Source organism: Anastrepha obliqua, chromosome 2 (assembly GCF_027943255.1).
Source record: "Anastrepha obliqua isolate idAnaObli1 chromosome 2, idAnaObli1_1.0, whole genome shotgun sequence".
Classification (NCBI taxonomy): Eukaryota; Metazoa; Arthropoda; class Insecta; order Diptera; family Tephritidae; genus Anastrepha; species Anastrepha obliqua.
The window spans coordinates 127,547,569-127,575,479 of NC_072893.1; the positions used below are offsets into that span (position 1 = coordinate 127,547,569).

Consider the following 27,911-nt stretch of genomic DNA (forward strand, 5'->3'; position numbering starts at 1 on the left):
GCGAAGGTCTACTACAGCGGCAATACAAAAGGTAGTCACGATTGCTACAGACGCGATCGCAGGCAAACGATGGAGAGGCGGTGATAAGCAATACTGCGCAGTAGTGACTTTAGATGTGAAAAACGCCTTCAACTCAGCAGACTGGGGGCCCCTTCTGAAGGCACTTAAAAAGCTATCTGTTCCGGCATACATATATAATATTGTCAGAAACTATCTGAGCGATCGAGTTTTAGAATACGACACAGAAGGTGGAATAAAAAAGTATAAGATTACAGCAGGTGTGCCACAGGGCTCAGTGCTAGGCCCCACGCTTTGGAATATTATGTATGATGAAGTGTTCCGACTCCCATTTCCAACAGATGTACACATCGTTGGCTTTGCGGATGACATAGCTCTCGTAATTGTAGCTAAACACACATAAATTTAAATCGTCTCGTCAGCTCAAATATCTGGGTGTTATAATTGACGACCGGCTCAGTTTTGGCCCACATGCAGAATATATAACCCACAAAGCATCAAGGATGTTCAGTGCGCTCTCTAGAATGCTCCCGAATGTGGGTGGGCCGAGAAGCAGCAAACGCAGGCTATTATCTAGCGTCATCGCATGCACCCTGCTATATGCAGCACCAGTATGGGCAAAATCCCTGAAGGTAAAAGCATATAGAAGACCGTACGAAACCATGTACAGACTTTGCGCACTGAGGGTGATAAGCGCATATAAAACCACTTCTGACGAAGCGGCAATGGTGATCGCAGGCATGATTCCGATAGATATATTGGCGGAAGAAAGAGCGAGAGTGTTCGTGCAGAAAGAACAGGACCACAGTAACATATCCGCGATCATAAAAAGAGAGAAGGCTACATCCATGCTGAAATGGCAGGAGCGTTGGGAAAACGCGACAAAGGGAAGGTGGACTTATACACTAATCCCAAAAATCAAAAAATGGCTAAATAGAAGCTATGGTGAGCCTAATTTCCAGCTAACGCAATTTTTGACAGGCCATGGTTGCTACCAGAAGTATCTACATCGCCTTAGGATACGGGATTCGCCTTTATGTCGAATATGCCATGAAGAGGAAGATGCAAGACATGTATTTTTTGTATGCCCGCGATTTGTGACTATCAGAGAGGGTTTAGCTTCACTATCAGATGATCCGATAGTACCAGAAAACATAGTGGACATCATGATGTCTTCAAAGTATGCGTGGGATAAGATCTCGGCCGCAATTAGCCAAATAATCTATACTAATATATAAAGAGGAAAACTTTGTTTGTTTGTTTGTTACGAATAGGCTCAAAAACTACTGGACCGATTTTAAAAATTCTTTCACCATTCGAAAGCTACATCATCCACGAGTAACATGGATTATATTTTATTTTGGAAATAGGGCTCGAGATATAGGTCAAAACGTGGACCCGGGTAACCTTCGGATGTGTATGTACAATATGGGTATCAAATGGAAGCTGTTGGTGAATGCTTTAGTCCAGAGTATTTTTCATGCCGCTCTGTGACTGGGGTCTCGAGATATAGGTCAAAACGTGGACCCGAGTAACCTTTGGTTGTGTATGTACAATATGGGTATCAAATGGAAGCTGTTGGTGAATGCTTTAGTCCAGAGTATTTTTCATGCCGCTCTGTGACTGGGGTCTCGAGATATAGGTCAAAACGTGGACCCGGATAACCTTTGGTTGTATATGTACAATATGGGTATCAAATGAAAGCTGTTGATAAGTGCTTTAATACGGGGTAATTTTCATACCTATTGATGACTAGGGTCTCGAAATATATGCCAAAACGTGGACTCGCCGTGTCTTTGAACCGAATTAAACCAAACTTACACACATTGTTAAGTAGGTATTGAAGATGATTTCCGTATAGTTTGAATACCTATTGGTAGATAGGGTCCCGAGATATAGGTCAAAACGTGGACCCGGGTAACCTTCGGACGTGTATGTACAATATGGGTATCAAATGAAAGCTGTTGGTGACTACTTTAGTACAAAGTATTTTTCATGCCGCTACGTGACTGGGGTCTCGAGATATAGGTCAAAACGTGGACCCGGGTAACCTTTGGTTGTGTATGTACAATATGGGTATCAAATGAAAGCTGTTGATAAGTGCTTTAATACGGGGTAATTTTCATACCTATTGATGACTAGGGTCTCGAAATATATGCCAAAACGTGGACTCGCCGTGTCTTTGAACCGAATTAAACCAAACTTACACACATTGTTAAGTAGGTATTGAAGATGATTTCCGTATAGTTTGAATACCTATTGGTAGATAGGGTCCCGAGATATAGGTCAAAACGTGGACCCGGGTAACCTTCGGACGTGTATGTACAATATGGGTATCAAATGAAAGCTGTTGGTGACTACTTTAGTACAAAGTATTTTTCATGCCGCTACGTGACTGGGGTCTCGGGATATAGGTCAAAACGTGGACCCGGGTAACCTTTGGTTGTGTATGTACAATATGGGTATCAAATGAAAGCTGTTATAAGTGCTTTAATACGGGGTAATTTTCATACCTATTGATGACTAGGGTCTCGAAATATATGCCAAAACGTGGACCCGCCGTGTCTTTGCACCGAATTAAACCAAACTTACGCACATTGTTAAGTAAGTATTGAAAATGGGTTTCGTAAAATGTGGTTGTAATTCGGAGCACTGGCAACGGGTACATCGTTCTTTTGAACCAGCCATAATGTCGCTTACTTTTTTAACGCTTGGGGCGGAACTGAACTGTCAAATTGACAGTGTGAGTTACAATGTGTCAATATTTCTTTCTGATTTGGATGCCATAAGGAAAAAGTAAGTGCAACATGTAAAAATTGTTTGTGAATTTTTTTGGAGTGGATTTTGGAACAGTGAATAATTTCTTATGAAATTTGAGAATTTAATGTGAAATCCGAATGAAATTATGTGTTCGTGGAAAAAAAATTTTTTTCGTTTTTTTTTTTTTGAAAAATATAAATGGATAATGGTTAAAAAAGCTCCAATGCTTAATAAAACATATAAATTGAAACGAAAAATTCATGGATGATCATATGCGTTGATTTGAAATTTAAAAACAATCTTCTTTTTTCCTGATTTTCAATTTATATTTTATATTTACTCAAAAACAAATAGAAAAACAAAAAATATTGTTAATGCCAAAGCGCTTGAATAAAGAATAAAGAAATAAATAATATGAAAAGCATATATTTTCTGTTCTAAACCATATCTATTCTATTTTAGTGTGCCCAGCGAAGGGGGCCGGGTTTGCTAGTTTATGCATTAAAGCTCGCAGACATATCCGAGGTCAGCGGCAGATAAACAGACGATACTTGACAAAGAAATGAACTCTTAAGTCGACATGTGACAAGTATGGTGGGAGGGGGTGGACAGGCCCAACTGGGGTGGTTTGCTTCGGTAACAAACAAAACTGGGGGAGGATTAAAGTACATGCAACTTTTGACGGACTGCATGTGAAGTGTAACTGACGTAGAGCCTAGAGTTCAACCGCCTTCCCGACGATTTACTTAACGGTGGTACCGGGAGGGGATCGGTACATGGACGGTAGGAGGTTTAGTTTGGGTTAAAGTCCTACACTGACGGGGTACAGGCTTTCGATGCTTCCTCCTCGTAAAAAAAAAAAAAAAAAAAAAAAAAAACTCTATGACTTAGTGAAGAGTTTGGAGAGATTTTTTTAATATGTTAAACATCAAAATATTAGCTATTTAGTACTCCTAAAGAGCTGTTTTGTAATTTGAACGTTTAACAAATGTAGTGTAGAGTTTAGAGACTTGATAAAAATCGAAAAATGCAGACATGCTAGCTTTTTGAACTATGCTAAAAAGAGTTTTAAATTTTAAAAACATAAAGTAGATATATAATTTGGAGAGTTTTGGAAAAATTGTATACAATTATACAAATGTATATTTCAAGGTGGTTTGTGTCGTTTTATGATTTTTAAGTATAGGGAAATAAAAAAATTAGTGTCATTGTTGTTAAATAATTTACACTTTGCGTATTGAAATTACTTAATTTTCATCTTACTCCGTTTTTTTTTATTTTATTTATTTATTTTTTTTGTTGATTTGGTTATACGTCTCTATTGTTAGTTGCTATTAAAAAGTCTTAAAGCATATGAAAATTAGAAAGACATTCACCTCAATATTGAAGTTATCAAATCAGAATGGCGCAAAAGTTTTAAAATTTAAACCAAAAGAATTTAATTGATTTCATATTTGCTTTGCTTGCACTATTTGTTACTTCCAAGAGTTCTTTTTCTACTTACATATATTTCAGTACTCAGCAGCATAAGCTAATTGTTAAGGAAGACTGAACGACAAACCATCATCCCCGTATAAGGAGAAGGAATTATGTGTTTTAAGTGCCCTGAAATGAACACAGCAACGACAGCCAAATTGAATACCTTTGATCAGATTATCACTTCTTTTCATTACTTTTTTCTTAAATATTTGTCTTCTTGACACCTTTTTCGTAACTGATTTTTCATTTATAATTTATGCACCATAAATAGACTACAATGACCAACACAAAGCGCTTGCGCACATCACTTAAGAGGTGAACAAATTTTCAGTATTTAAGTGGGTCGTAATAGAGAATCCGGTAAACAATAAATAATAGAACAAAGTATTTGTTATGAATAAAAAAAGAGATAAGATTTTGCACCGACAAGTTGTGCGTTGGTGTCCCTCTCGATGTGTCTTCAATAAATCAATAAACTAATAAAAATGGTGCCTAAATGTATGCAAATTTAAATAATAAAATATATGGAAGACCAGAAAAGGTGTGTGCAAAAGATAAAAATGCTGATAGAAGAATTGTATATATTAAAACGGTATAGTAAAACACCATAATAGAAAACAAAAAGTAAGAATTTTTATAAGGTCTGATAAGTAAATTGAGCGCAATAGGATAAATATTTAAAACGACCAGAACTTATACTTTACTCTTCAAGCATTCTACAAAATACTCGTATATAAATTGTTTTCTGCGATTACAAGGTTTTCTACATTACTTATAAGCTGTGTAGAGCTTGGAGACTTCGGAAAAACTTATTAAACGTATATATTGATATTTTATTTGATATTTTATTGCGAATTCAATATTAAATGGTGTTGTGTAAAGTTTGGAGAATTTACAAAAACGATGAAATTCGATTATAGACGCGCTTTTAACTTGTTGGTCCCTTTATATAGAAATATATGAGTATTATGTAGTCTGAAAACTTGGTAGGGAAAAATATAAAAATATATCAAGTTGTAGGCCCTGACAGCTAGTACTCGTTCTCGTATTTGTCCTCTATTAAAACTAATCAAACAAATAAATGATAATAATATATAATATTACAGCAAAAATAGGAAAATTTCGTCATTTTGACATGCCGCAATCAAGGTTTTATCTTCCTTTGAGGCCAAGTTCTCACCAGTCATTGAAAGCGGAGAGAAACTAACCGTATATCACCCCACCCCTTACGTCACAGGAGCAAACCCTCGCAGCAATCCTGCTCCAAATGCTTCCACTCAGAGCTGGAATCGAATCCAACCCTGGGCCAGAAGTATTCTATTGCTGCGTCTGCCACAAACGGCTTCACCCGAACTCCAGCTCGGTTAGGTGTAACAAGTGCAACGGGTGGAGCCACCTTAAGACCTGTTCAGGTCTTAAGTCACACAGGGAGCGGTCCACACGGTATGTGGCCACGTGTTGCTCCCGCCAGTAGGCGTCTGATGGCTCCACGGCCACTACTGCCCCTGATAGGCCGGCACTACAAACCGCCACCACAACCCACACCTCCACGGTGAGGAGCCTATCGGAGCAACACAACTCTCCCTCAACCCCTCCCCTTCCTTCCTGCTCCAACCCCAGTGCGGGGACAAACCAGCAGCTCCTGGTCCCCCCGTAATACCTCGGAATCTGGTATCAGTCCAATGCAATTCTTGCAATGGCTGGTGCCACTTTCGGAGATGTTCCGGCCTGCGCACCACCCGTGAGTGGACAACTGCCTACGTTGCCCCCTGCTGCAGAGCTCTGCACCCAGTACCGCCCCCGGAGGCGCGGCCGCCCACCACCATCAAGCCGCAACAACCACAGTGGATTGCGCAGCAGGTCCAACGTAGACAACCCCACGCGTCCCTCACCCCCCGAGTTACACAGACCTTACCGAGAAGCTTCAAGCTTCTATAATTTAACTGCAACGGACTCACGAGTAAGGTCGACGAGATAGTTGACTTTATGAGCCGGCACAGTATTAAAATAGCTGCGGTCCAAGAAACCAAGCTGCACGCTAGGTCATCTCTGATCACCAGGGATGGCTATAACGTACACAGACACGATTGCGAGCGAGACAATGGTGGTATGGCCTAGCGTTTATAGTCCACCACACAGTGCAGTATCGTCTCATCGATGAAGGAATCGACCGCAGGGACAGCACCTTAGAATGTCAAGGCATAGCTGTCCGGACAGGCGATTTCCAGCTCGAAATATTTAACATATATATACCCCCTGTCACCTGCTGCCCGGCAGGTTATCACCCTCATATAGGTGCGCTCATCAGAGGTGAAAACCGATTGGTTGTAGGTGACTTCAATGCACATCACGATCTTTGGCATTCAAGCCTGCCAAATGATCGTAGAAGACAGCAACTGGCAGAGCAGATAGACGATTCGACATTCAGCACTGTGAACGACGACGCCCCCACCAGGGACGCCCCCACAATAGCTGGCGCGGGTCTGATAAATAGCATAATGTGGCGACCTATGCTATCGCTTGCATCAGATCACTTGCCCATTATCGTCTCGATTGAGAGACCTGCCGACTTTGTTTCCGCGAATCACCGGTCGTACTTTAACTTTAAAAAAGCTAATTGGGCCGGCTTCACGGAATTCACCGAGGACACCTTCGTCGCTCTTCCCATCCCCAATGATGTGCGCGTAGGCGAACGCGTATTCCGCAAGGTGCTCACAGCAGCTCGGACCAAACGGGTTGGGCACCTGAAGGCCTGTAACCTCACCTCTGGGGTGAGTAAGCTCTGGTCCACCATTAGGTCCCTGTCGAACCCGACGAAGCACAACGACAAGGTGGCTATCACCTTCAATGGTTGCACTTCGTCGGACTCGAAGAGATGCGCGAGCTATTTTAGCCGGCTTTTCATACTGCATCCTCCGGTCGACAGAACCAAACGTCGTGCTACCAGAAGGCTGCACAAACTGCCGAACGACAGTGCGCCACTTACTTTCTCCGGTGATGAGGTTCAGAGGGCCATCAACAAATCGAAATCATCCAAAGTCATTGGCCCTGACGGATTAAACGCGCTGATGCTGAAGCATCTGGGACCTCTGGGAGTAGGATTCCTCACAAGAGTCTTCAATCTGTCCCTGGCCACTCTCATCATCCCTGACAAGTGGAAAGCAGGGAGAGTGGTCCCACTACTGAAACCTCGGAAACCCGCCAACCAAGGGGAATCTTATCGGCCGATAACTCTCCTTTCCCCAGTAGTGAAGACACTTGAAGCCCCCCTACTCCCACTCTTCACGCAGCACGGATTCCGACGAGTGCATAGCACCACCACTGCACTCACCGCCATAAACGCCCAGATAAACCACGGGCTTAACCAAAACCGCCCCTGCGAGAGGACTGTCCTAGTAGCGTTGGACCTGAAGAAGGCTTTCGATACAGTCAGCCATTCCACGCTACTAGATGATATTTATCAGTCGACACTCCAGCCAGGGCTGAAGAGGTGGTCCGCAAACTACCTGAGCGGTCAGCACTCGTCAGTGATTTTTCGAGATCAAACATCAAAGCAGAGGAAGATTAAGCAAGGTGTACCGCATGGTGGTGTCCTTTCTCCCCTGCGGTTCAACTTCTACATCTCGAAGCTCCCCAACCACCAGCGGGAGTTTCCCTGATCTCATACGCTGACGACTGCACGATAATGGCGTCGGGCAATGACATTGATGGCCTGTGTTCCAAAGTGAACAACTACCTCACCAACCTTTCTCGCTTTTTCACTGCGAGGAATCTCCAACTTTCCCCCACCAAGTCCACGGCGACCCTCTTTACCACCTGGACAAAGGAGGTCAAGCTGTCCCTTAAGGTAAAAGTCGACCACACACCAATTCCGACGGTAAATAACCGCGAAATTTTGGGTGTAACCCTTGACAGCTTGCTCTCCTTCTCTGCGCACACAACCGCAATTGCCACTAAAGTCCAAAATCGCAACAAAGTCCTCAAATCGCTGGCCGGCAGCACTTGGGGCAAAGACAAAGAACTGTCACAAATGCTCCCAGTAGTGGAGCACAACAAACTGCTCAGCAAGCAGTTCCTGCTGGGTGTTACCGCAGGTTTCACCCCTGCAGACACCTGCTTGAGACTGAGCCGCCTCCCAGACACGTCAGGAGACACCTTTTAGGCTACGCTGACGAAATCAAGGACAAAACTGACCGCAACCTACTAGACCGGACAGTATTTAGACAATCAATAAACGACATCCACCGGGAGACCGTCACCACTTTCATAAACTCCCGTCCTGTGAATGCCGTAATCCGAGTCCAACCACCACCTATTGCAGACGAAGAGCTCCAGCTTCCCCGTGAGACTCGTGTAACACTGGCAGAACTACGTTCTGGATACTGTAGCAGGTTAAACTCCTACATATCCAGAATCGACCCCGACATTCCAAACACATGTCCGGCATGTGAAGGTACCCCGCACGACACTAACCACCTCTTCACATGCCCCCTAAAACCGACTCATCTAACACCCCTCTCCCTCTGGGCCCAACCTGGCGAAACAGCATGTTTCCTGGGCCTACCCCTAGATGAACTAGACGAAGATGACCGGTGATAAGCCTACACTGACAGGGCTACCAATACTGTTAAAACAACAACAACAAAAGAAACTAAATTTATTAGGAACGCACTATCGCATCAGGCTTATATGGGTACCAGGACTCGTAGCGTGGAGTACCCGAACTATGGGTAGAACTTGAGCTCTTCCTTACCTTCAAAAGAGATTCAAGCATCTTAGAAGATGAATAAACTGAGGATGCTCGCTGGCTTTCTCACAGGTAACTGCAGACTGCGCAGCCACCTACATAGACTCGACATATGCTCAACCGCTATAGCGCGGAGAAGGTTAAGACATCTCGGCCATTCGCAACCAGAATAAAGGCACATATGATCAGTCCAAGCCAGCTCTACCTTAAGTTTAATAAGGGAATTGGGTGGAGGTGAGGCACTGTGATGAGTAGAGAGCACAAAAGACCGTGAAGTCGAACTGCAAATCTCAAATAAATGGAATTTTATCCAATGCTCTACTGACTCCTGTCGATTTTGCAATCAAAACCTGCAACCTTCAATACACCTTCTTCTCGAATATGATGCCATAGCGAGAAAGTTGGTGCAGCATAGAAGAGCTAGCAGGCATACTTTTCTCAAAAAACAATACATTTGGATTATGGCACTGCTGCAATAAATGAGCGATATGCATTTCACCGCTTCGCGATTAGTGAAGTATATTTTTAAAATACAATCTGCAGGCAATACACCACATTGATCTATTTTTTCCTTTTTTTATAGTATTGTATAAAAAATAATACAAAAGCGTAAATCACTAACATAGGCTTTCAGGTCATAATCACGCACTAATGACCCTTTTTTGAATGTTCTTCACTTTTTTCTCTGTTTTGTGTTACATATTTCAATGTCTTCATGTACATAGCTATATACATATGTATTTGTACATAGCTATTTTATACAAAATTTTCGCACTCACCTTTCCGTAGTGGGCTCAGCACAGATCAACGGCTGCTTCAACTCAATTACTTGACCATTTTTCTCTTTCAGCTCGCCATTTTCCATATAATATTGTACCAATTCAGGAAGCGTAGCGAATTTTTCCCCTGCAATGTAATAAAGCAATGATGGTTAATGAAAATATTTTTAGCTTAATAATTCGAATGCAAAGTACGCCATCGCTGCTTACCACCATACAAATCGAAAAAGTCTCCATTATTTTGTATTTTAATGTGCGTCACCTCCTGACCGCGACGCACCGATAACGTGAATGCGCCTGGATTTGAGGATGACAGGCGGGCCAGAAATGAACCATCGAAACCTTTTTCACGCAAAAGTTTCTCAGCTTCTATACCACTTATTGTTGGGTGAAACCATCTGTAGAGGTAGCGGAAAAATTATATTAGTAAACTTATTGCAATGCGGAAATTAACCAATATTTTGACTTTTTTCTACGTAATAGTTCAAAGCGCTTCTCTGCTTGTGAAAAGCACAAGGATTCACTGTTTTCCATTTTTATTTCTTAGCTGGCGAACGGAATCCTTCAGTTTATTACGCGTGTTTACGACTTATTTTCCTTTTGTATGTATGCTGGTTTGTTTGTAAGTGTGCGTATGACACTCATTTTCCTCTCGTCAGCTGAGCGCACAGGACACGAGTACAAAGCCGGTCGTGTGCAAATGTGCCGTGGGTGGTTGGGTGACTAGGAGCCACGAATGTTGTATTTGTAGGTGTAATCTTAGTTTGACAAGCAATTTTATCAGATCTCACCGAACGCATTTGAAAACGTGAGGAAAGTCTTGTCATTTTACAGCTGGTTGCATAGCGTTTTGTAGCGCCTTTAAATTTTTTTAATTTCCCGCATCTCTCAAATGCTATGCTCCTTCACCCTTTATTTATAATATGTTTGCCGCTCCTAAGTTTGATGTTTATTAGACGGGCGTGCTGGTACTGGTGCTGGTGTTGTACGCACTTTGGTGGGTGCGGGTGGTGGCAACGATGACAGTAGCGTTGTGAAACGCGCATACACACATACACCAGTGCACGCTTGCTGATTGCACATACCCACACACACTCATAATAAGCATACGGGTAAACGATTGGCAGCATGCACTCAGCAACAGTAGATCGCAGCAGCGAGGCACAACGAACGGCAGTCAGCAACAGCAACAAAAGGCCACAGCAATAAAGCAACAAACTGCTAGACAATCAGGCAGGCAGGCAGACAATCAGCCAGCCAGCTGCAGCAGCTTTAGCTTCGGCCGCTACCGCTGTCGCAGCCACACACCAACGTACACACTAAGTACTTGCATATAGTAGTGTCAAACGAGAACAATGCCAATTTGCAAATTTCACTTTTTGACCACATTTTAAACGTGTTTTTCATTTCAAACGCCTGCGCTGGTTTTATCAATTGTCATAATCTTACTGCACTTTGCATTATAATTACCTTCGCGAGGACATTTTCTGATAATTTTAGCTCAATATCGAGGAAAAATTTTTCTCCCAACACACTTCTTTTTTGTTCCAGCTTTTATCTTTGTGTCTTTTCGCTTTCCTTCTCCACCTCAATTTTTGCTACTGGCTGCTGCTGCTGTTGCTGCTTTTAAAATGTTACTCCGCACACGTTCTTGCGATTTCTTCTTCTACTTTAGCAAACTGGCAAACCAACACAAGTGCAATTCTATTGTCATTTTCTTTGGGGCTGACATTCCGCCCCAAAAGTGAAGAAACGGAAAAGTAACGGAATTACGATATTCCGGACATTGCTGCCAAGGCAGGGGCAAAGTAAGCAAATCTGAAGCAAATGTTAGCTGTATTCTGCACACGGTGTATTGTTGGTATAGCTAGAGAACGGTCAGTGGTTCTAATATAGATGAATATCCCCGAAAAAGAGAGTACAATGAATTCATGCAGGGTGTTATTACTAGAGCAGCTGATTTGATTTTTTTTATTGCGAATTAGTATTTTCGGGTATTTTGTATGGCCCTGCTTCTTTGTTTGATTGTTCATATTCTGATTGAAATTTTTATATTAAAAAGACAAATTGTGAAAATAAAATTGTTATAAATAGGAGTGTTAATTATCAAAAGAAAATTCATTGAAATTCTTTCAAGTTTTTACTACGAAAGCGTCAATGTACTCGAAAGTGTAATAACGTGAGACAGCTGTAAATAAAGCTTGCATATGTCAAAATCCAAGCATTTGTCGACCACAAACATAAACATTTAGAATAATTTGCTAAAATAAGGTAAATTCATGCATGTATGGCCTAGTTTTCGTTTCATGTACTTTTGGTGCAATTTTTTCTCATTTTCGATTTTACTGCTCTCACAGCGTATTTTAACTGGTAAAGGTAATAAACAAACTTAATGTTATTGTTGCTCTAGTGTCACTATCTTGTATAGATTCGCCTTGGTTCGGAAATTTTAGTAATAACCGAAACAACTTTTTTTTTCTTTTTCGATAGCTGTTTTCAATTGAAACTCTGTTTTGTTAAGTGGGTGCTTTAAAACGAAGCATATTTTTTTGCGAAGAGAAATGGCAACCCAATTGCGATATATCAACAAGACGTATCAGCTGTGATGTTATGTCAAATAAGCCTTTTCGTAGCCAACGCATGTGTTTCTCCCCATCAACCAATCGTAGCAGAGTAAGTGAAGAACTAGATGAAATGGTATTTCGTCAAACAACATTTTAAAACATCACAATTAACAAGCACTACTTTCAGGTAAACACGAATGTTGTTCACCTTCTCATTAAGACGTAGCGTTGCACGTGTTAAAACCTTTCAATACTCGCGCGCTTACAAACTGCTTACAATGGATGCTCCAGCATCAAATTCTCATATTGTAAATGGGGATGAAGCTGAACGACAGCAAACAGTTGTAACGAAGGATCAACAGATAGATTCGTCTGCAGAAAAAACTTTAAAAAAGAGACTCAACGATGTACTCTCCCAAGTCTCCGGAATCACCCGGCAGACAAACTCAGCGCCGCCACAGCTGCGTCGAGAGAAACAGCTTCAAGCAGCCAAAAAGAAAACAACGCCTTACATACCGGGTATTGTGAATTTGCAAGTACTGGGTGCCGGAGCAAATGGATCACCGAATGCCATTTATCTGTTTACGGATCAAGCGCGCTATTTATTCAATTGTGGCGAAGGTACTCAGCGCTTAGCACATGAGCACAAAACTAAGCTAGCGCGACTAGAACATATTTTTGTGACACGCAATACTTGGCCGGCTGTAGGCGGTTTTCCTGGCCTAGCGCTAACAGTACAAGACGCAGGCGTTAAGGAAATGGCATTGCATGGGCCACCGCATTTAGATAGCATACTGCACAGTATGAAACGTTTTGTAGTCCTCAAGGCGCTAAAGGTAAGCGCAAGTGTATTTAGCTTATTATTTCTAATAGTTCAAATTTAGGTAAATACGCGCGATTGTACACAACTAGACGGTTTTGAGGATTCAGTGATGAGTGTCAAGTATGTGCCGATTTATAAACAGCAACCGGCAGTGCCGTTTAACCCTTCTGCCACAATAGACGCACACAATCAAATGGTGGTCGCTTACATATGCACGCTGAAACCACGGCCAGGTGCACTTAATTTAGTGAAATGTGTTGAACGAGGTGTACCACCTGGCCCGCTTCTGGGCCAACTAAAAAATGGCTGTGATGTTAAACTACCCGACGGTACAATTGTGTATTCGAAGGACGTGAGCGAACCCAGCGAAACAGCGCTTTCGTTCGTGTTTTTGGATATACCCTCCGAAGAGTATTTGCCTGCACTACAGGCGCGCGCCGATCTCTTCCGTACATTGCAGCAGGAAAGCGAAAATGAAGTAGCGCTCGTAGTCCACTTTACGCCGGCGCATTTGCGGGAAAACAACTGTTATCGCTCTTTTATGGAAAACTTCACACCACGCACGCAGCATCTCTATTTGAATTCGCCGCACAATAACTTTTCCGGCTATGTATCGGCGCATCGCATACAATACCAACTAAATCAAATAAATGCGCGCACATTTCCTTTACTAGCAGAAGCGCTTGAGTCCTGCAATAGTTTGAATATCAGCACTAAATTAAAGAAAACTAAGCTAAGCGATTCGGCCAAAGAAGAGCAGTGCGAGGGGAATGGCACTGAGGATTTGGCCAATGCAGACGATACTGTATCAGACGCCCAAGTGACTAATATAAATTCACTTACGAACTTCCATTTACGGCCGCGAAAAGGTAAGTTTCTGTATTTTACTGCTCTTTAATGATTTTACTAACTTGCCTTTATTTTACAGGTATCGATCGCAGCGTCGAAGCGCAGCTGAATCCTAGTGAATATATCAATGAGACGCAGAAACTACCTGACTTCCCTGCGTGCCTCAGCAAACTAAAGATAGACCTACAAGCGCTGCCACAACCAAAATGCACCGCTGCATACCCCAAGATCACCTTCCTCGGCACAGGCTCTTGCATACCAAACAAAACACGCAATGTGAGCGCAATCATGGTACAAGCAACCGAGAATTCCTTTATGTTACTCGACTGCGGCGAGGGTACACTCGGTCAAATTGTGCGTTTCTATGGCAAAACGAATGCCGAGTGGGTTATACGCAATCTAAAAGCGATTTATATTTCTCATCTACACGCCGATCATCACATTGGATTAATTGGCTTGTTGAACGAGAGACAGAGATTATTGCAGCAAGTGAATGTGCCGGCAGCAGAGCAAAAAATATTACTCTTTGCACCGGCGCAAATACAACCTTGGCTCAATTTCTATAATGAGCGCATCGATGGCATCTCGGAAGCATACACGCTTATAGGCAATTCGGAAATGTTGGAAACCCCAATGGATTTGCATGAAACTCGCGCCGACCTTGGCTTTGATTCGGTGGCCACTTGCCTGGTACGTCACTGTCCTCATTCCTATGGTGTTAGTATTACGCTGTCAGCGACGGCAGAGAGCGTTGCGCCAGTGAAAATCACCTACAGTGGCGATTCAATGCCATGTCGAGATTTAGTCGAGCTCGGACGCAACTCAACAGTACTAATACATGAAGCGACTATGGAAGATGACTTGATCGACGAGGCGAAACAGAAAATGCACAGCACTATATCTCAAGCCATTGCACAAGGGCGTGAAATGCAAGCTCAGCACATCATACTCACACATTTCTCACAGCGCTACGCCAAGCTGCCACGCATGCAACAATTGGTGGGCGGTAAAGAGGAGGCAGACGAGATGTGTAATGTAGCAATAGCTTTCGATAATATGCAAGTAACGCTGGGTGACTTGGAACACTTCCACCTCATGTACCCCGCGTTGCATGCACTTTTTGCCGAGCACGCTGAGGAACTGGAACAGAAGGCACTGAAACGGGAATTGAAACTGGAAAGAAAACGAAAGTTGATGACTGCGGACTAAGTTGTAACGAACGTGTGGTAAATTCAAGTATATACTAATTCAAATAAGCTGTTATCTTTTTTTCAAAAAACAAGGTATATTACGCTAGGTTTATTTTTATTATGCTTTTAAATTTAATTGTTAATTCTAAATTCGAATGTGGTTATATAAATATATGAATTGTATGTTTCAAAATACAATAAAAGAGCGAAAAACACCAAAAACGTGACATTGTCTTTAAAGTGTATAGTATACGAGCAGCTCGAAGGCCTTGGATGTCTGTGTCAATGGTAGGTAAGGTGTATATTGGCGTATATCGGTCAAACGTAGGTAAGGACATCAATATGAGTGCTTCTATCCCCATTCCCATAGCAGCCGGTTTTACGTTACCGGAATGACTCGGGTTTTCCCGACCAAGGACTGCCGCCCCAGTAAACTAGTCCTGTCTAGTGAACCGTTTACTCCTCACCAATCCTCTATAGCGCACTAACTAGCAGCTTTTCCTGGTGGTAACCAACGCACCTTCAAAAGGAGCTATGTGGATCTGAGAAACCGATAAGAGACCTATACTGGTACGAGATTACGTCAAAAAAATTGCTACATTGTGAAAGCTCAACCTCAAATGGCTTATTATTATTATTATATATAAGAAAAGTAGAGGAGATCCACTACTTTACATTTAAATGGAGCACTAGTGTAAACACCTTCGGCTCGCTTGTTAATGAATTTACCAGAGTAACAATAAATAGTATTAATATCTTACATTATACGCTATTAGACAATTAACTCTAAATTAACTTCCTAAGCTCAGCTAACGTAAGGTACTTGTTGATGTTCTTGATGGATTCGGAGTCATAGCTTTTCAGGGCATCGGAAGGGGTGTTGTAACCGAAGACGTTGAATCTTATTGTTGAAAAATGTTGACAATTATCGAGCAAGTGGATGACCGAGATTGAACCGCTGTTGCAAAATGGACACTGTGGAGGTGGAAGACCCTTAAGGAGATGGTTATGTGTTGCTGTCGTATGACCAATTCGTAGGCGGGAGAAATTTCTAAGATCGTTACAGTTTATTCCCCTCGGGAAGGTGGGTGACTGCCTTACCGAGTTTAATGCTGAGTAGTGATGCCGGAAATTATTCCACTCAGAAAGTTTGGCTTTGAAAAATTTTGCTTCTGAAAGCCTAAAAACATCTTCTTTGAGAATCACGTTCAAGGCGATAAGTGGTTGATTTGCTGCCAGTCTTGCTCTTTCATCAGCGGCTTCATTGCCAGGTATTCCTACGTGGTTTGGAACCCACATGATTTTGATTAAATTGTTTCCACCAGCTAAAACATTGCGGATCGTTGAGATGATAAAGTTGCTTTTTGGTATGTTGGTTACTGAACGAATGGTGGACATGCTGTCAGTACATACAACGTATTTTTCACCAGTTCGGAGAGCATACTGCGTTGCCAGCAGAACGGCGTTTGCTTCTGCAGTAAAAACGGAGCAGAAGTTTAGTAGATGACCAGCGGAAATTGTGTTATGGTCGGAGTCTACTACCGCAAAGGCTGTGGTGGAAACAGTTTTAGTCCCGTCCGTGTACAAAAATTTCCATCCTTGTTCTTTTAGATTTAAGGCAATTTGTTCGAAGGCTTGACGGTAAACTGTAGGAGGAGTTGTATATTACTTTTCTTAAAAGAATGCATGTCTAGGTACAGCAGACTATTGAACTGGAACCATGGCACAGGACGTTTGTAATCGAATTTCTCTGGTTTGATAGGAATACCTAGTTCATTCGCAGCATTTAAACATCTCATAATCGTTGACGGTCGATATCCGTGTTTTTTCTTTCTGCTTGCCGAATAAACCGCCTTGAGCAATACTGCATTCTTGCACCGAAGGAGCTTTGGGATCAATTTGATGGTGTTGGCAGTAGCTCTCTCTTCGATGGTTGGAAGACCAGCTTCTGTCAAAGTGCAAATAACCGGTGAGGTCGGGAAGGCACGTATGCTTCTCCTGGCTGCGGTGTGGTATGGAGGAAGAATGAGCTTAACATTGTTTTTCGCACAGTGCCCATAGATCGGTAGGCCATAGTCGATTTTAGATAAGAGTAGCGCTTTGGTCGCATTGATGAGCGATGATGGATGGACAAGACAGTGTTTCGACGATAAGTATTTGATTATATCTAATCTTTTAACTAGAGCTAGTCTAAGGTATTTACAATGACTTTTGAAAGTTAGCTTAGAATCAAATATAATACCAAGAATTTTTAAAGTACTACATAACAATAGGTTAACATTATTGAAAGATAGGTTCATCGGTGGACACATTTTCTTATTGCATATATGTATGAAAGTTTCTGTATTTATTAAACGATATTTTGGCCCCAGACGTATTTGACCAGTTTGTTAATTCCGATAAAATTTGTATGAAATCATTCTGTACCACCGATAAATCTTTACATTTAGAGGAGAGAAGTAAGTCATCGGCATATATTATGTGGTTAATTCTTTTATGCGTCGATATAATTTTGTTTATGTCGTCAAATGCAATAATGAAGAGGATCACTGATAGTGGTGAACCCTGTGGGATACCATTAAAAAGTTTGTATGTGTTTGAATATTATTATTATTATTATTATTATTTAGTGACTGGTATGAATACCAGTACTAAAATTATGTTTGAGCATTGGCTGCAGAGGCCATCAGCTCTGCGTCGTCTGTGGGTGTCTGGATTATTTGTTATATTGTCATTTCGATAGTTTTAATGAATTTGCTTATTTTTTCGATGTTTGAATGACTGGGAATGGCGAGGATGTCGCTTATTTGTTCTGAGTTTAGTATTTCTTTTCTTGCGTTGGCGTGATTTGGACATTTGTTGAGGATGTGGTCCAATGTTTGGTTTGTGTTGCAGGTTATACAGATAGGGTGATTTTCTTTTTTTAGGATATGTTCATGGGTCTGCGTTGTGTGGCCTAGGCGAAGGCGGGAGAAAATTCGGGATTTAAATCCGTGTATATTTGTTGGGTAGAGTGGAGGGTTTCCATTCTTATTAATATTAGAATAATGTTCGTGCTTGTAGTTTTTTAATGATTGCCGCTGTTTGTGTATTATGCATGTATTTATATGTCGTTTTATATCGAGTCTTTCTGTTTTTGGGCTGGTTATAATTGGGGCATTGCAAGCGAATTTCGCTGCATTATCGGCATATGTATTTCCCTCGATACCTGTGTGTCCTGGGACCCACAGTAGTTTTAGTAATTTACTGTTTTTTATTAGCAAATCCCTTATTTGATTAACAGTTTCCCATTTGTTGCAAGTAGGATTACTAGCCGCTTGAATGACTGACAAACTGTCGGAGCATATTATGGTTTTCGTCTTTTTCTGGATGGATAACATCATTGCTTCGTGTATTGCCGCTGCTTCTGCCGACAATATAGAAGAGTAAGGGAACATGGTTTTTAAACTTAAAAATATGCCATCTTCGGATGTTACGCTGAATGCAACATTGTCTTCCGTTCTAGATCCGTCAGTAAAGACTATTGACCAGCCGTTATTTTTATGGGTATAGACTTTTTCGAGAAAAAGCTGCTTAAATATTGGATTGGTGGTGTTGTCTTTTTTATGTGTATGAAGTGTGGTATCACATGTGTGAGTGCTTAATTTCCAAGGAGGATTATAATAGGAGAGTGTTTGCGGTTTTGTTTCTAAGTTATATCCGCGGGAAACATTAATGATTTTGAGTAGCGCAGGCGTAACGTTGTAGCTTCTTTTGGATGGTAGCAGTTTTTTTACGTCATCTTTTATAATTGATGTATTTAAGAAAAGTGTTTTTGGAATAAGTTTAGAGTTGATTTCTTGTATTCGTTCTTCAAGTGTAGGCAAACCAGATTCAATATGGAGGATTCTTATTGGGGTGGTGCGGAAGGCAAATAGGCTGCTTCTGATAGCTTTGTTGTATATGGGTTTTATGATATTAAGTGTAGTTTTGGATGCGGAGCCATATAAGAAAAGACCGTAGTCAATTTTGCTTATGATTATTGCTTTAGTGATGTGTATAAGTGTGTTTATGTGAACATACCCTTTGTGTGATAGGTAAGATAGTAAATTGATTCTGGGCTGCAGGTCTTTCTTTAGTTTTAGGAGATGTTTCTTCCAAGAGTAGTTTTTTGTGAATATGAGTCCTAATATACGGAGTTCTTGGACGTTTTCGATTGGTTGTTGGTTTAGTTTTATTGAGTGGGTGTGATAATCGCGTTTGGTCTTTTTGCATATGTGTAGCCTTTTCGTTTTTTCGAGCGAAATTTTTGCCCCTGAAGTTATGGTCCAGTCCTCAATTTCTTTCAAAACATCTTCAAGGATTTGATTGGATTCGGAAACATCCTTCGCTTTGCATAGTAGGAAAACGTCGTCGGCGTAAGCACAGTGGTCTACAAGTTTATGTTTTAGAATTATGTTGCTGATTTCGTTAAATGCGATCGAAAAAAGTAAGACCGAGAGTGGTGACCCTTGGGGGATACCGTTCGTTAATGGATGTAGATTGGAATGAATGCCATTTATCTTGACTCGGATTTTTCGGTTTATAAGAAAAGATTTGACGAATTTAAAAATTTTTGGTCCAACCTGCCATTGTCGAAGTTTCTCTAAAATAACATGTGCTCCTATCCTATCGAAAGCTTTTTCAAAGTCTATTGACAATATAGAGATGTGGTTGTGCGTTGATAAGGACTTTGCCACATGGTAGTCGATGTGCAACAGGGCATCCGTACATCCTCGTCCTGGTCGGAATCCAACCTGGTTGGATGAAATAAGCCTTTTTGTTTCGGTAAACCATAGCAAACGCGCCGCTACTATCTTCTCTACTAGTTTCGAGAGGCACGAAATTAGCGAGATGGGGCGGTAAGATTCAAGAAGGTTTGGCTCTTTTTGAGGTTTTGGAATGGGGATGATAGTTGCACTTTTCCAGTTTTGGGGAATGGTACCGGATTGAAAGATGTTGTTGTATAACGCTAGAAGCCTCCCTTTTGCAGATATGCTAAGGTGTTTGATCATTGGGTATGATATGCGGTCAAAGCCTGGTGTTTTGCCTTTTGTTAGCTTTAAGGTGAAAAGCATTTCCTCCATTGAGATGCTATTTTCCATTTTCTTGGCTGTTGTGTTAGTTACTTTATTTGGTGTTATGGGCGAGTTCTTAGCTAGTTTGAATTGATTAGGGAAGTTAGAATCGTTGGAACATTCGGACCAGTTGTGAGCAAAAAGGTGGGCTATTGCCTTGGGTTCGGTTATTGTAGCTTGAGCGGTTTTCATAGCGTAGATTGATGTTTGCGTATGATGGTTGGTAAGTCTCCGCACTTTGCTCCATAGTTCTTGAGGCGTTGATTTTGTGTTGATGGATTTCGCAAAGTCTTCAAAGCTAGCTTTTTTAAGACGCTTCATTTCTCTTCGGAAGATCGCGTTTCGCTTTTTATATTCCAGAAGGTTTTGTTGTGTGGGGAATTTCCGGAAACGATGCCATGCCGTCATTTTTTGGCTGCGGAGATCCGCTAGAGATTTGTTCCACCAAGGGACGTGTTTTTTGTTTTTGTTGGATGCTTGTGGGATGGAGACATTGGCTGCTACGCGAATAGCCTTTGCTACATTGTTTGCTTCTTTGTTTATGTTCTCGCAATGTGGTCTTTTCGATAGTTCGTTTTCGACGGTTTTGTTAAATTTTGTCCAATCAGCGAAGTTGAGTAAGAATCTTTTTTCTGAGTGGTATTTATCTTTTTTCTGTGTTGAGCTCAATTTAGTGATAATAGGAAAGTGCCCATTTACACGATGTCTCCACTGGAAGGGAAACATTTTGTTCGGGGGTGAAGCAGAGAACGTTAATGAATAGAGAAGTCTTAATGACTGGAAAGTGTTCATTTTCGAGGGGTACTCGTCTCGCGAAGACAATTCACCATAGACAGATTTTTCAACAAAAATTAACAGTGAGGGGCTGAATTATGTAAATTTAGCAGCAGTCGATAAGAATTTGTTGGTGATTAGAAGCAAAGAATGTTAGGTAGCTTTTTAATATGACCTATATATTTGAATTTCTCCAAATCATCCAAATTATGTACATATGTTATGTCTGTCTGTCTGGTGTCTGTAAAACTTTGTTGAATTACCTTCAACTGAATCAAAATCCTCTATAGCAAACGCTTCATTACCAGGCGCACAGGAAGATGGCATATGCAAATGTAAATTTGTGAATTTATATACATTTGCGCATATGTATATGCTGTGTGTATGTGTGCTCACCAGCCACAGCTCAAGATAAAACGGTAAAACTTCGCAAGAAATCCAGCGCGCACTCATGGCGCAGCGCACATTCATTGGCACAGCATTGTATGTACAGTAAGCTTGAAATGTTACAGGCATCTTCAAATGCTCTGATTTCAGAGTAAGTTTCTAACTGCAGATATATGCATATGTTTTGTACACTTTTTATCAATTGAAAAACTACATACGTAAAGTAATCTACTAATTAACTATTTGCCTACTATCAGTTAACATAAAATAATTGTTTCCAAATTTTATCTTAGTATTAAAATGTCCGAATCAGACCTTTTTTTTAAGCTACTTGTTTTCTTCTGCAACTTACTGTATGCTCATGCGCGCACTTGACGCACAGCAGCTGCGGCTGTCGAGCATTTATGGCCTTTGGTGACGGTCAACATTGTTTGACAAGAACTTTATATGTGTGCGTGTCGGCTGATTGACGCTAATATCAAAAATTTTTGATTTTCATCATTCAAAAGCCGACAACAAGTATGTGTGACACGACGACACCCGACTGCACTAACACACACAAAGCTCAGTCAAGCATGCTGGAACGTCTCCCGAGGCCATTAGAACGACATATTTACATACATATATTTTTGCATACATATGTACGATGCCGCGGGCACTCGACTTGACAAAAATTGAAGATTTATCAAATATTGGCAAATAATTCTTCGCGAAATATTCCAATATTGACTAATTTCAAATTGTCGAGAAAATTGGCATATGGGCGGCTCGTTTTATGAATGAAAGTTCTTGCTCTTAGAACTATGAGCTCGAATTTATCAATGAATTTTTTGAAGATGAGTTTTTGTTGCACAGAACAATAGTTGAAACTGTTCGGCGCCGCCGCGACTGTTCAGCGCTATGGCAACTAGAATGATGGCCGCTACGCCTGCGTCTATGACTGCATTTTGTTCTTGTAGTCGCTGGGCATAGAATTTTAGCTTTGAACGACATACGCATTTTGAGGAATAAAGCGAATGCCCTGTGTGTGCGGTTGTATGTACATGCATATGTGTATATTAATAAGCATTGTTTTGCTTGAATTCAATATTTATATTTGCATATGCCATCTTCCTGTGTGCCTGGTAATGAAGCGTTTTGTATACAGAATTTTTTGATTTGAACGTGATATGTATATATACATAGTTAGGGCATCAAGTGTGCATATACGCACATGCACTTACGTCGATGCATATGCAGAATAAGTTGTTTTAGCATTACAGGAATTCGATCATTCGAATATTTACACCCTAATTATTGCATGAAATATGATAAGGCGATGCTCGTGAGGTAGGTCATGTTGCTTCAGTGCATACATATGCGTGCAACACTATATTTATTAAAGATGCAATAGAACTTAGTTGTCCCATATATGTATGTATGCAAATACGTTTGTTTGAAGTTTTCTTTTATTTATTTTAAATTTCAAAGTTTTGTACTATCTATAAAATGCATACATATGTATATGAATTATTCCCTGTAATATATATGTATATGTAAATTTAAAAAAATTTCGTTTGGCAAAGGAACAAAAATGCATATTCAAATGTACATAAATATAATATGAACTTTTGCACGAATATAACTAACAAAATATATGTATATAAACATATATTGATAGGCATATATATTCATCAATATACCAATATGCTCTTTGAATTCTTGTCTAAAATTAATTTCGACTCGAAAAATTAGTAAAAATTTTCATCAAATTTACACTAAAACGCACACAACAAAATGTGAGGTCGTTTTACAATGTATTTTGTTTAAATTTTTCTTTTAAAATTAAAACAGCAAACATTAAAGTTACTTTGATTTGAAATGTTGGCGCATATATCTTCATCACCTTTGTTTGAAAATACAAATTGAATATATTTTCGTTTACCAAGGGAACATAAAAATGCACAAGCAAATGCCTTGCAAAATGCCGTCGGCATTCGTCAATTTGATTTCATACAGAAACCAAAAACTGAGCAGAGCCAATGTACTTGTACATAATTCACTGTAATCAGCCCTGTTAAGAACTTCCCCGCTGTCGAGTTAAGCGAGGTGAAAAGTGTTCGCGGTTTCACTTCATTTTTGACAATTCACACTATTCGTAGCTCGTGAGAATTCTCTATATTTAACGTTCTCTGTGTGTTGGTTTTCATACAAACGGAAGAAAACAACGATGACAAACATCCGAACGCTGCTTGGGAAATGCACGATTATTTTTGGTAGTAAATTAGGTATAATTTAAAATAGTTATGGGACATGTTTATGTTGATTTCTAATTTTTCCCTGCATTTCTAGATACTCAAGTTAATTTTAAGTTAATTATTTACATATGAAGTATTTTTAATTTAATTTTTTTTATTCAAGTATAAGAATTTATAAATATATTTCAATAAAAAAAACAACAAATTATTTATTATTTAACCAGTTTGCATTTTTCATTCATATATTTAAGAAATTGTTGACGAACGTTTTCCGCTTTACATGTAAGCGTGTGCGAGAATGCATCCGAACCATACGATGCTAAAGTATTAAATGTCAAAATGTCGCCGAAAACAATTTTGCCCGTGTGCCCGCGAATGAGACATGAAAAGAGAATTTCCAGTGTCTCCCTTCCAGATGTCTCCGTGTGTAAATGGGGTGAAAGTGATCACTGTGGTGGAGATCATCTAAAATGTTCCAGGTTATCATTGGAAGTAACTTTTAGGCCAGCGCCGACAGCATGGCGCGGTAGCCGAGCGACTAGCAATGTGAGCTTCCGATCCAAAATCCTTGGTTCGAATCACAAGAAAAAAAATTTTTTTATACAGTTATTTTTTTTTTTATGATATGTTTATGAGGAGCTTTTTTTCATGGCAGAAATACACTCGGTGTTTTGCCATTGCCTGCTGAGGGGTGAGCGCTATTAGAAAAATGTTTTTCTTAATTTTGGTGTTTTCACCGAGATTCGAACTGACGTTCTCTCTGTGAATTCTGAATAGTAGTCACGCACCAACCCATTCGGCTACGGCGTTTGTTTAATTTTACTGATGCAAAAATGAGGGAAAATATTTGAATAAAGTTTGCTTACTGTTTACACATTTTCCAAAGGTGACGGAGAACCAAAATCAATAAATAGCATCACGGAATTCATTCACGAAAATTTAATAAAGTATACACCAGAAGTATCGCGGATACGATAAAGTTCCAATGATTTTAAGAGGTGATTTCAACGTAAATTTTGCATTGGACACAGCGGTTCCTTCAATTGACTTTCTCAATACAACATTCAATTTAAAAATGTGTAACAATCGCACTGAATCGACAACACGATCAAAAACAACAATTGACGCGGTATTTCAAAGATATGTTGACAACATCGAAACCAAAGCATTTGTATCATATTTTAGCTATCATAAGCCACTCGTATCATTTGTTGAAATTGAAAACATTGAGGATGAATAATAATAAAATGAAGAAAATAAAATATGAACTTTATATCAATATTATAATGAACCTATAATTATCCCGCCCCTAATGCTGTTTTCGTCTCATTCTCTCTCAGTTTGTTTTACGGAAGGTTTCACTTCTATCGCGTCTAACCGTTAGACTGGTATTTTTTTTTTATTACGAAAGGACTGAGCTTTTGTAGTTCATTATTAGGTGATTTAATAGTTATGTATTTGGGTTGATTGAGTGATGTTTGTTTGTATGTAAGCGGTGGGAAAGAGTAGTCGGAAGTATAGTCGTCAAATTGGCTTAGTATAGAAAATCTATTTGTTGATTTGTCTGGCGGTTCTGGTTGTAATGGCATTTTGCTGCTGTTGTGTTGTTATAACTGTTTGATTTGTTGTTTTATGTTGTATACGGAATAACGAAAGTGTACAAAAGCGAGAGTAGGATAATTTAGAGTTAGTTGTAATGTATAACTAATTCGCGAACTACGAACACTTGTTAGCACACGTCTGAATAGATTGAGAGCTAGTCGATGACTAATGTTTGAATATTTATTATTGACTTTGACTGAAAAAAGACGGCAAGTAAGGAAGTTTTTGACAAAGTTATATATCTTATTACCGATTTTCCAAGACGCAAGATTTCGGAGAATGGCATGCGGACCGATTCTTTCGTAGGCTTTCTCGAAATCTATACTAAGAACAGATACGTGGTTTTTTGTGGAAAGGGCAGAAGTGACAAAATGTTCAAAAATAAGTAAGGCGTCCATCGTTCCCTGGCCTTCCTTGAACGCTACTTGATGGGCATCAAATAGTTTGTTTGAAAGTGCGAACCATACAATGCGGTTAGCAACAATCTTCTCTAGTGTTTTGCTTAAACATGACAAGAGTGATATAGGTCTATAATCAGAAGCAGAAGTTCCGCATTGAGACGATTTTGGAATGGGAAGTACTAGTGCATTCTTCCACGTGTGTGGGAGGGTGCCTTGGCTTAGGATGGCGTTGTACAGGTTGACTAATCGAGTTTTGACTACCGATGGTAAGTTTTGCAGCAATGAATATGAAATACGGTCACGGCCTGGGGTTTTACCTGACATGGAATTAATAATAACTTCAAACTCGAAAATGGTAATAGGGGACTCAATTTTTTGGGCTGAAGGCGATGGAGAGTTATTAACGTACTTTTCTATTAGAGTTAGATTTTTCTCGGCAACAAAATTAGGGTGGAAATTGGAGTTTTTTGAATAGCTTGACCAAACTGAGCCAAAATGATTTGCCATGGCCGCAGACGAGTTGATAGGGCCATGAGGGGTGTCTAATACTTTGATGGATAAGGGGGAGAAAGTACCCGACAGCATCTTTATATTAGACCAAATTTTTCTGGGGCTGCAATCTGGGGTTATTGTACTAGTTAACACCTCTAAGCTTTGTCTCTTTGCGTCTTTCAGTTTTTTTTTTTAAATAAGCGTTACTTTTTTTGTATTCCAATAGATTGGAAAGGGAACGATGCCTCTTATAATTATGCCAAAGGGTTTGTTTTTTATTACGTAAAGAAGAAAGAAATTGAGACCAATAAGGCACCATGGTTTTGTGAAATTTGTTTTGTGTTTGGGGGATAGATAGGTGAGCAGCTGTACGAATAGTTTTAGTTATATTGTTGGCCTCTTTGCTGATCGTAGATGATTGGTTGTACTTAAACGACGTTACAGTTGCCGTACGTTGGAAAAGTTCCCAGTTCGCCTTTTGTGTTATAAACTTTGGTTTAGGGGTCCCTGGATTGGACAAGGCGGCTACAACTTTAGTGAGAAGATAGAAATGATCACTGCCGTGGAGAAAAGGCGAAGTGGAACAAGAGAGTTTTGGGGCCAAGCTCGCCGAGCACATGCTAACGTCTACTTGGGTAAATGTCTGGTGAGTTGAGAAATGAGTTGGCGCCAAGTCGTTTAACACTATGTAGTTATTTAGAAGGATGAAATCCTCTACTATTTTGCCCCTGGAGTTATCCGCGTTCAAGTCACCGATCAAGAGTATATCTGTAGTAATACTAGAGGTTATGTCTAGAAGCATTTTTAGATTAAAAGGTTGTTGCGGAGGAATATAGACAGAAACGACAGTAAATTTGAAACCTAAATTGACTTCGACGGCAATGACTGACAACGGGGATATAATGTCTAATAATTTGTGGGGCGTTCCTTTTTTTACCATGACGCATATGCCTTGCTTTGAGGTAGCGTTATGGGGCAGGTTATGAAAGTAGCTATGAAACGAATTCGAAATAGGCGCAGACCTATTGAAGGGGATGTGAGTTTCCTGCAGGCAAACTATAGATGGAGATAAGTCTTTAATTAGTAGTTTTAATTCATTTAAATTGTTATAAAGTCCATGGATATTCCAATGAAGTATATCAAAGGTCATCAATGGAGTTACTAAACCTATCTGATCTTTCGCTTTCAGAGTCAGAGGTCATCCGTGTTGAAGAGAAATAGCGGTTTTGATTTAAAAGTTCCTGGGTTAAACGAGTGATAGGTGAAGAGATTGTAGAATTAGAGATCGGTTGTGATTGCACAGTGTTGCTTGAAGTAGTTGTTACATTAATGGAAGTTGAAGGTGGAGATATGTTGGATGATTTACTTGGTGGTGGAGAGAAAGTAGGTGAGTTAGAAGTAGTGCTGCTTGATGGAGCTGTTAGATTAATGGAAGTTGGAGATTGATCAACATTAGATGATTGACTTGATTGTAGGGAGAGAGAAGATGAGTTGTAGTTCGTTTGATCATTAGTATTTGCTGGCTTAACGATATTTTTGCTTGAACTCGAAGTGGTATGTTCTTGCTGGAGTAGTAATACGTTCTTGCTAGTGTTTGTTTCTGTTACTGGTTGAATGATTTTGTTGCTGGATGTGACACCAGCGAAAGAAAAGGGAGCTGAGGTAGAGGGAAGTTGAGAAGAGTAAAACTCTCTCGCTTGCTTCAATGTGCAT

General features: G+C 40.3%; 2 protein-coding genes across 5 annotated transcripts in view; one reads left to right on the forward strand and one right to left on the reverse strand.

The window, feature by feature from the left end:
- The window catches only part of LOC129239556 (tyrosine-protein phosphatase corkscrew), a 70,210-nt gene extending 58,644 nt beyond the window's left edge, over positions 1-11,566 (reverse strand). The window contains exons 1-3 of one of the 2 annotated variants that reach the window (XM_054875140.1): positions 11,254-11,566; positions 9,994-10,181; positions 9,784-9,910 (exon numbers count right to left, since the gene is read on the reverse strand). In XM_054875140.1, the coding sequence (XP_054731115.1) occupies positions 9,784-9,910; positions 9,994-10,181; positions 11,254-11,267 (329 nt within the window). In that variant the 5' untranslated portion in view covers positions 11,268-11,566. Of the gene's footprint in view, positions 1-9,783; positions 9,911-9,993; positions 10,182-10,249; positions 11,189-11,253 lie in introns of those variants that run through there. The other variant, XM_054875139.1, reaches the window with a different exon arrangement.
- A 335-nt stretch (positions 11,567-11,901) lies between these two features.
- Positions 11,902-15,420, forward strand: LOC129239557 (ribonuclease Z, mitochondrial). 3 transcript variants are annotated; one of them, XM_054875143.1, is made up of 5 exons: positions 11,902-12,054; positions 12,274-12,480; positions 12,535-13,183; positions 13,232-14,039; positions 14,099-15,420. In XM_054875143.1, exons 3-5 carry the CDS (start codon positions 12,545-12,547, stop codon positions 15,226-15,228), a joined length of 2,577 nt encoding a protein of 858 aa, XP_054731118.1. In that variant the 5' UTR covers positions 11,902-12,054; positions 12,274-12,480; positions 12,535-12,544; the 3' UTR covers positions 15,229-15,420. The 3 variants fall into 3 exon arrangements, with proteins under 3 accessions (XP_054731118.1, XP_054731116.1, XP_054731117.1); XM_054875141.1 differs by having other exon boundaries at positions 12,305-12,480; XM_054875142.1 differs by having other exon boundaries at positions 12,305-12,456.
- Positions 15,421-27,911: the final 12,491 nt, after the last annotated feature.